Here is a 9,185-nt window from a genome sequence, read left to right as displayed (position 1 = left end):
ACCCTTCTCATGAAAGGACTGCTAATGAGTCGAGTTGAATCTGAGTTGAGGGCAACTTAGATTCAACTCGTGAACTCATGAGCTGAGTTGAATCCGAGTTGTTAATTCAGTTTCGAGTCAGAAACTCTAACTTGGATTCAACTCGTGAACAACTCGAGTCGACTCGTGACTCATAGATACTACACAGTTTATCAAATTAAAAATTACCAAAACAAAGTATAACAAAATAAATGGTACATAGTTTATTCAAATAGTAATAATTTAAATTTTTACATAATAAAACAGTGACAAATACATAATTAAATAGTACAGAGTTTACCAAATTACTAAATAGTACAAATTCTAACAAAACATTATATAGTTTACCAAGTCAATGAATCAACCGAGTTGATTTCGGACTGAGTTGAAAATAACTTGGATTCAACTCGGAAGAGAACCGAATCAATTTTATTAGCGAGTTGAATACAAACTGATTTCGAACAAGTTATAAGTCATGATTTTTTTTTATTCCGAACAAGTTATAAGTCAATCATTTTTTTTTTTGTACCCCCTACTCGTGATAGTCTCGACTAATCAAACTTCCGGTAAACTTCACACGAGTCAAGATGAATATTCAAAGGCTGGACTCTTAACGAGGCAAATATTTCTGTCTTTGTGATCTGTGATTTCTGGAGATTTTTCCATAGATCAAAGTCTCTATCCTAGTCTCCAGGATTGCGTAATGCCTGCTGCGTGTACAGTGTGTGTGTGTGTGTGTGTGTATATATATATATTACGAAAGCACCATTTCAACGAGATTGAGGTAAAATTACTAAATTACGCTCGCTCCATGTTGTAAAAGTCTTAACCGACGCCACTTTACCTAACGCGGTAGAGTAATGGAAAGCACCCGTTCTGCTGCATTTTCAACAGAAAAGTGTAATAGAAACAAATAATGTAATGGAAAGGTGTGTCGGTGAATTAGAACATTTATTAGCACATATATGTCACATGGAAATTATGAAGAAAAGAAAAGAAGAGGAGGCTCCTATGAAGCAAGAACAAGATGCTGTTTTCTCCACTGAATGTTTCAATTGGAAGCAATAAAAAAAAAAAGCTGTTTGCTTTTTTAGCATATTTTATTCAAATTTTCTTAAAATTAGTAACAAACCTTAAAATTAGTAACAGCAGAAGGATCAGACTCAAACTGAACCTGTTTTAATTACAGTAGATTAGAAAATAAAAAGTTTCCCATCCACCAATTTGTAAATCAAAATTCAAAACCCAATCTTTACTTGATCTCTCCTCTTATCTAAAAAACCAAAGACAGAGAAGAAATCATAGATTTACCAGAAAAGAAAAGAAAAAAAAATTGTCCATACAATTTTTCTCATCTTTACTGTACTAATTAGTCTAGGCTTGAAACCCGGTTCTCTCCCAAACTGCATCCCGGACCCGCCTCAGATCTCTGCCTTTGAGCGTCCGACCGATCCCTTCTTGAACCGAGGAGGTCGGGATGGTACAATTGATGCTCAAGAACTCGTGAGGCGGTATCAATGATCCGATTGGATCAACCTCTTCATCCCAAAATTGATTATTATCGACAAAACTACAATTACCTCTGTGCGCTTTTCCCAGTATTTTCGACCAATCAGGTATGCTGACCGGGAGCGAGCATGGACCGGTCTGTTGACTGGTTTGGTCTGTTTTTTTACGGGTGAACCGACCGGTGGCTATAGACCGTGTTGGGGTGACTGGTGAAAGCTGAACCGGACTAGAACCCCAGATATCTGACTCATCAAACTCGTCTTGAACCGGTCGGGTTGGTTCGATCGGACCGGTTCTCGGGGTGAAGAGTCGGTACGCGTGCTTTGTGATTGACGGAGCGCTTCTTCCTGCCATTTGGTATTTTTACACAAAAGCCCCTCCTTCTTTGCCTTATTTTTAAACGAGCTTTTGCGCATTTGACGACGGACTAGAAAGAAAGAAAGAAACAAGCTTTGGTGGGAAGGACTATCGACGCGGTGGGGGATGGAGACTTTATAGAGTGGGATGGGGATAAACGAATTTTCCCAGTTACAGTTTTGCCCCTGCAGAGTAGATATATTACATGAATTTCAAACCTATCTAGAAATACACAATAAAGGATATTTTAGTAATTTCATAAGGATTTTTTATATTATCTTATCTACGAGGAAAAGCACCGCAGCGAGATTTTGTCGCGGTGACCAGGGGAGGTGAACTGGGCCCATGTCGGGCATTTTTTTATATTTTTGAACTGCAGAGGCCCAAAAGCCTTATCCAACCGAAAAACCCATGAATTTGTATTCATAGAGCGCCAAGTGTTTTGTCTTATCTAGAAGGACACGTGGCGCATCCAGGTGTCATTGAGGGTTTGAGACTGAGCTGTCTCTTGTCTTTTAGTTCATTAAGAGGCGAGAAATTGCAACGAAATTACGAGTCGTTGTTTTGTCGTCCTTGAATGTTGGACCCGGTGAAAAAAGAAGAAGAAAAGGTTGACCAAAATTGTTAGGAAAAATATAAATTAAAGGGGAGAGATAAATATTTACGTTCTTATTAGATTATCAAATAAAAATAGAGTTGGTTCTGTGATTATTAATACAAACTTTTTATTGAGAAAAAGGTTACTTGATAGTTGATACTAATAGATGTGCGAATAGATATGATATTATCCGTCTGCATTTAGATTTGTATATGCAAATTAAATACGGATATTTGTATAGTTTAATATATATTTTGTAAAAAATATATATTATTCACATGTTATAATTAAATAAAAATTATGAATTTTGGTACTTTAATAATAATATATATTATTTTAACAAATAATAGTATTACAAAGAAATATCTGATTCGTATCTATTTAATATTATATCACTATCTATATATGTATTCCTCTAATATTCTATTTGCATTTAAAAAAAATGAATGTATTCAGATATTCTATCTGTATACTATATGTATTCAAGAAATATCTGATCCGTATATCTTTAATGTTATATCAGCATCTATATATGTATTTGTCTAATATTCTATCTGTATTTAAAAAATATTTGAATTTTGATACTTTAATAATATTATATATTATTTTAATAAATAATATTATTAAAATATAATATCCGATTCATATTCATTTAATATTATATCAGTATCTATATATGTATTCGTCTAATATTCTATCTGTATTCACAAAATGAATGCATAGCTAGTTGTATCACTATCCAATCTTATTTGCAAGTTGCAACCCCTGCTTGATAGTCGGTTCTGTTCAACTGAAGTGAGAAGCTGAGGTCCAACAAAACAATTTGCTTTTGTTACTCTGGATCACTGATCAAAAGATTAATATTAACGGTTTTCTCTGTTTTTAACATTGAATATTAACATGTTTTGTTTCTAATATTAACAGTTTATTAACATATTTTTTGTTTTGTTCTAGTTACAATAATAATATTATTTTTAACAGTTAATTTTAGTTTTTTGGTTACATAAAGTGATTTTTAATATGAACCATCCATGAAACCTTGATTCAAGCTGTAAAATTTCGAAATCGTAGGATATAAAATTTCTATTATATATACCATTTTTGGCAAAAAAAAATAAAAATAAAAATAAAAACTAGTTCAATGATTTGCGAATGTGTGTATATATATATGGATCACCCGACTAATCGCAATATAAAAAAAAATTGAATAAAGATTGAAGATTAAGCCATCCAATTTAATCGCAATCAAAGCATACAAAAAGATATGAAGCAATTTTTGTCCATATCATCCACTATGTAATTTATTACACAGAAAATGCTCTAATTTCTTGTTTAATATTTAATAATTAGACCTGGCAAAATTTTAGGAATTAAATGAGACTTCATGAGATATCCTTATTATTTCAAATTTGAATTTTTTTTAGAAGATAAATTGGCAAAATTCATGAGATATCCTTATTATTTAAGGTGAGTAATAATTAAAATATAAACTTTAGAAAATTAAATGTGGGTAATTTTGTCTTTCAATTAAGATTTAGTCCATGAATGCAACCCATAAGTAGACCCATTTTTAATCATCTAATCAACCACTATAAAAACCAGTGCAATACTTTGATAAATAAAAAAAAGTTCTGACAAAAACACAAAGTTTTTATACCAAGACTAAGAATATGTTGTGCCAGCCGTACCATGTCATATCGTGACTAGCACGTCGTGATTTTGATCTTGTACCATATTGTGTCGTGATCAAGTTAATTTTTCACGTGCCATACTGTACTGTGATCATAATGTCAAGGAGTGATCACGACATGCGAATAGTTACGCCACATGAATAATGTCGTGCTCAAACGTGACTTGCGTGACAATTTGATCATAATTTATGTTAGTTTATTTAAAATTCATCATTTGATCCAGATCTAATGGTCATAATTACACGTGACTCGCGTGACTACTTGTCGTGCTGTATTATCACTATATCTTTCGCGTGACGTGATGTGTTGTGTCAAATTTTCTAAAGATAATCACAACACACGAATAATCATGACACGAAACACGCGGACCACAGCACGTAACTGACACACGTACTGTGACGAAGCCTTCTCCACCGTGCCATTTTTCCTAGTCTAAGAATACTGCCTTAGTATATTTAGTATTTGCTTTTGCCAAGATTAGGATCTTAAAAAAGAAAGAAAGAAGAAGAAAACACACGAAAATACTTTGTTAACTTTTTTATACCAAGATTAGTAATGCTCTCTTTCTAAGCGAGAGTAAATGAGAAGAAGTGGAAATAATTAACAAAATTGGGTTACATACCATATCGTATTAATAAATTTGGAAGATAATTATCAGTAGTGTACTTGGTGTCTTGGTCCCATCATTGGCAAAAATAATAATAATAATAATAATAATAATAATAATAAAAATAACAGCAGAGACCCGTAGCCGACTAGCCTTAGCCTTATAAAAAAAAAATGAAAAATTACATACTACATGGAAATAATTTAAAAAGGAAAAAGTCCTTTTCCAAACCAAAAAACACGAATTTAAATTGAGAGAGTGCCAACTGCCGAGTGTTATTGTCTTGTGTCTTATCTTTACGGACACGTGGCGGAACCAGATGTCATAGGGTTTGAGACAAGCTGTCGCTCGGCGTTGCCATCATGCCGTGACAGGTTTGCGAAGGCCCACGTAATATCTCTTTAGCTAAAATAAGATTTTCGTTATTTTTTTCGGTTAAATGGAAAAAAAGAGAGGAAAAGATATTATTTTAAATTTAGATGGGTAAATAATATATAGAGACATTGGTGGGGGTAGGGGTGCACAAAAAATTCGAGATTCGTGATTCGATTCGAGTTCGATTCGAAAAAGTTCGAAAAAAAATCGATTCGAAAGTAATTCGGTTCAAAATTAATTCAAACCAGTTCGATTCGAAATTAATTCAATTTCGAATTCGAACCAGGTCCAATTCGATTCGTGTGGTTCGCGAATCTGGCCCAGTTCGATTCGTTTAAAGCAGGCCCAATTCGTTTACGTGCGGATTGATTTCATTTATGAAGCGGAGGTGTGAAAAAGTGATGTGAAAAAGAGATGAATAGAATTTTTTTTTTTTTTTTTTAAAAACCGGATAGTAGCTATCAGGATAATATACAACTTAGTACAGGTACTATACCTCCACTCCGTACAGTACCTATACATCCCTCAATTCAGGATAACATCTCTAAACACATCTAATATTATATCTACCATATTTCAGCTTCTACTGCTCTTGTGGCCAACTCCATCCACCGTCAGCTTCGATTCAAACAGTGCTTCCTCCACATAGCTTAGCAGAACTTTAACCACAACTCGGCCTCCCTTCTGGCATGGTACGCAATCCATTCTGGACTAGTTTGCGCCCCTTCAAATATAAGTTTGTTTCGTGCTCTCCAAATGAACCAGCATACTGCCAAAATATAGGCTCCCCATTTGCTTCTTGAGATTCGGTTAAGGCATCCCCTCCATGATTTGTCTATCGTATCCTCAACTGTATCCTTCCTCTGCAAAATGCGAAATCCCAGCATATTGGACAGTTTTGCCCATGCTCTTCTCGAATAGGTGCAATGAAAGAATAGGTGTAGCGCCGTTTCCATTGAGCAATGTTGACAAACAACACAGCGTGTTTTACATTGCAAACCTCTAATAATCATAATATCATGTGTTAACAGCCTCCCTTGTAATAATAGGAAAGCAAACACCTTCACAGTAGGTGGTATCTTGATTTTCCATATGAACCGATATGACCATTTGATTTTACCTGCAGCAACGACTGAGTTATAATATGAATTAGCCGAATACTCATTATCATTGGTCAACAACCATTTTATTTGATCCTGAGTTTGTCCCTGTACCCGAAGTACCTGACAGAATCCCTTTTCAATTGCCATTTCGAGTGAAATTTTCCTAGTAGAATGGTCAGGTGTAACCTCATAAGCTTTCGTCGGATAAGTCCAGGAGTCAAACTAGTAAGAAATAGATGTGCCCTGAGCAATACTCCATGTAACACACCGATCAAAAGTTGGTCTGATTTTCAAAAGCTGTAACCAAAAGAACGAGCCTTGCCTCATCCAAATTTTGTTTGCTTGTGCAGCCGGTGCCAAATTATAGAGGTGTATTGCTGTTTGGGACCATAACGAATCTGGAAATCGGTATAAACGCCACCACCATCGCAGTAACAGTGATCGGTTTCGAATACTGAGATTAGCACCTCCCACCCCCCCATATTCTTTAGGAAGACATACCATCTCCCAATTAATTAAAATAGAATAATAGTTTTTATTTACGCGTGGCCCAATTCGTTTATGAACAATGCAATTTCGTTTACACGTGTTTCGTGCGTGCTCAATCAGTTTACGCGTGGCCCATCGTCTTCTCCCCTCTCTTCATCTTCTCCCCTTCCTGCGTGCTCAATTCGTTTAAGCTTTCAATTTATCGCTCTTCTTTCATGAAATCGCAGCAGATTTATTTCCCTCTTTAAGCTTTCAATTTAAGATTTCTCTTTCCCTTAAGCTTTCAATTTCGAACTAATTTCGAATCAAATCGAACTAGTTCGAATTATACCGAATCGAATTCGAATTGAGCTTTTAGGTTTGAAATCTATTTCAATTTCGAATTGGATTCGGTTCGAAATAATTTCGAATTCGAATTCGAACTAAGCCCGATTCGATTCGGTTCGGTTCGTTTGCAGCCCTAGGTGGGGGGATTGGAAATAAGAGAATGTTTAATGAGTATATAAAATTATAAACAATAAACTCTTACTATGATGGAAAAATAATATATATTATAATAATGATAGAAAAATTAAGAATTTGAGATGTTTAAAATGAGTACGCGAGCAATTCACCTTTTTTTACAGTACTTCATCAAAAGACGAGAAAAAAAAATCTTATTCTTAAAATATGAGACAAAAAAAAATAATAAGAAATATTATGACTGAATTAGCTGACAAAAAGGAAAAAAAAATTAGGGCGAGAAAAATTATCGCTCTTTGGTAAAGCAAGTCATTAATTTAATTTTGTACTGAATTGTACGAAATATGGTAAATTATTTTGCTTTATTTTTTTAGTGTTGTGCAGGACAGATTTTTTTTTTTTTTATTGCATATTTGAGTAATACTCAATAAGTATATAAATATTGAAAATAAAAAAAGCAGTAAAGGTGAGAAAAATGAAAAAAAAAATACTTTGGGGATTACCCAAGAAAAAAAAATACAACAAAATTGATAAAGAAAAGGGTTTTATGGGGTTAGAAATTGCAACGAAATTAAAAATCCTTGTTGCTCTGGATCAATAATTAAGATATTAATTATAGGCCCTAATGATCTTTTCATAATTTGGCAGAAATCACATTAAAATTCTTGTCCGAAATAATTTCACCGACACAGTTACATGAAGTCCACGGTTACATAAAGTCCGCAGTTACATAAATGAGAAGATTAAGTAATTTTTGATAAAACAATGCAATTGAATGGATCAAATTACAAGTCATGCGCCATTTGTTAAGACACAATTTCATTTGGTAATGCAATTCTCCAAGTTCATGTATTTTTTTTCCAAATATTTGAGTATACAAATCATAAGAGAAAAAAATAAAAGATATTTAGAAGGTTTATGATACAAAAAATAATAATAGTTGAAATAAAAAGATATTTAAAAAAATTATGGCTACTTGCTGCCTTCTTAATAGTTTTTTTAACGACTGGGCTTATTTGATATGATTTATTATTTTATTTTTTCTCAGTTTGGAATTGGATGTGAGCTCTGATTAGATAATTTTGAAATTGTGATGAAATCGAAAGACTTCATATGTAGTGCTAGAAAATATAATATTAACTGAAAAATGACCTCAAATATCAGAATTAATTAAATCTAATGGAGTTGTACTTTTATTTAAATTTACTCTTTACTTTAATACAAGTTTCACAATTAAACTTTTCATTCTCACAATCAAATTTACGAATTGTAAAAAATAGATTCTTACAAATTGCGAAAAACAACCCTTTAAAAAACCTTTGAAACAAGTGCCGACATATCAATATTTTTATACTAGGATGCAAAATAATATTGGTACTAACAGGTATCAATGTCAAGAGGAGCAAAGAGAGAGTTTAGAAGGATTCATAAACAAGCTCATGCAAAAAGATTGCTCATATAACTAGGATTATCCAATCAGAGCTCACATTCAAAACCGAAATGAGAAAAAAAGAAGCAATACATCACATCAAATCAGCCCAATGATATGAACTTGTTCCGATTACATTCAAATTTTCAACACATTTGGTAACCCTTTAATGTTGGTTATAATAATTATGAAATTGAAAGGCATACAGTGTTAGAAAATATGATATGGATTATTTAAAGATTATATCCATAATATAAAGGATGCAACAACTCTGACTACTATGCTTGTTATTCAGATAGATATATTTATTATTTATTGAGTTTAATACAGACAAAATGTATTTATTATTTTGTTATTCAGACAAAATTGTTTTCCTAATAAATTTGAATGTTATTTATATTGTTTAATATTTCAAAAAATGTGGTAGTTTATAAATTTCATTATTTATTTTACTACTAATGTTTTTCTAATATTTATTACTCCTTTTTTAAAAGAAAATCATTTTGGTTATTATTTGATATACTCCAATATCATATGAGACATTAAC

At 32.8% G+C, this 9,185-nt stretch overlaps 1 protein-coding gene across 1 annotated transcript; it reads right to left on the bottom strand.

Annotated features, from left to right (window-relative positions):
- Positions 1-1,392: 1,392 nt before the first annotated feature.
- Positions 1,393-1,881, bottom strand: LOC144561402 (protein S40-4-like). The gene has a single exon (XM_078310367.1). The coding sequence runs from the start codon at positions 1,879-1,881 to the stop codon at positions 1,393-1,395; it is 489 nt and encodes a 162-aa protein (XP_078166493.1).
- Between the last annotated feature and the right edge of the window lie 7,304 nt (positions 1,882-9,185).

The sequence above is a fragment of the Carex rostrata genome, chromosome 11 (genome assembly GCF_964058835.1).
Source record: "Carex rostrata chromosome 11, lpCarRost1.2, whole genome shotgun sequence".
Taxonomy (NCBI): Eukaryota; Viridiplantae; Streptophyta; class Magnoliopsida; order Poales; family Cyperaceae; genus Carex; species Carex rostrata.
Note: the sequence above shows the minus strand (reverse complement) of the source record. Positions and strands in the feature narration are given on the sequence as shown.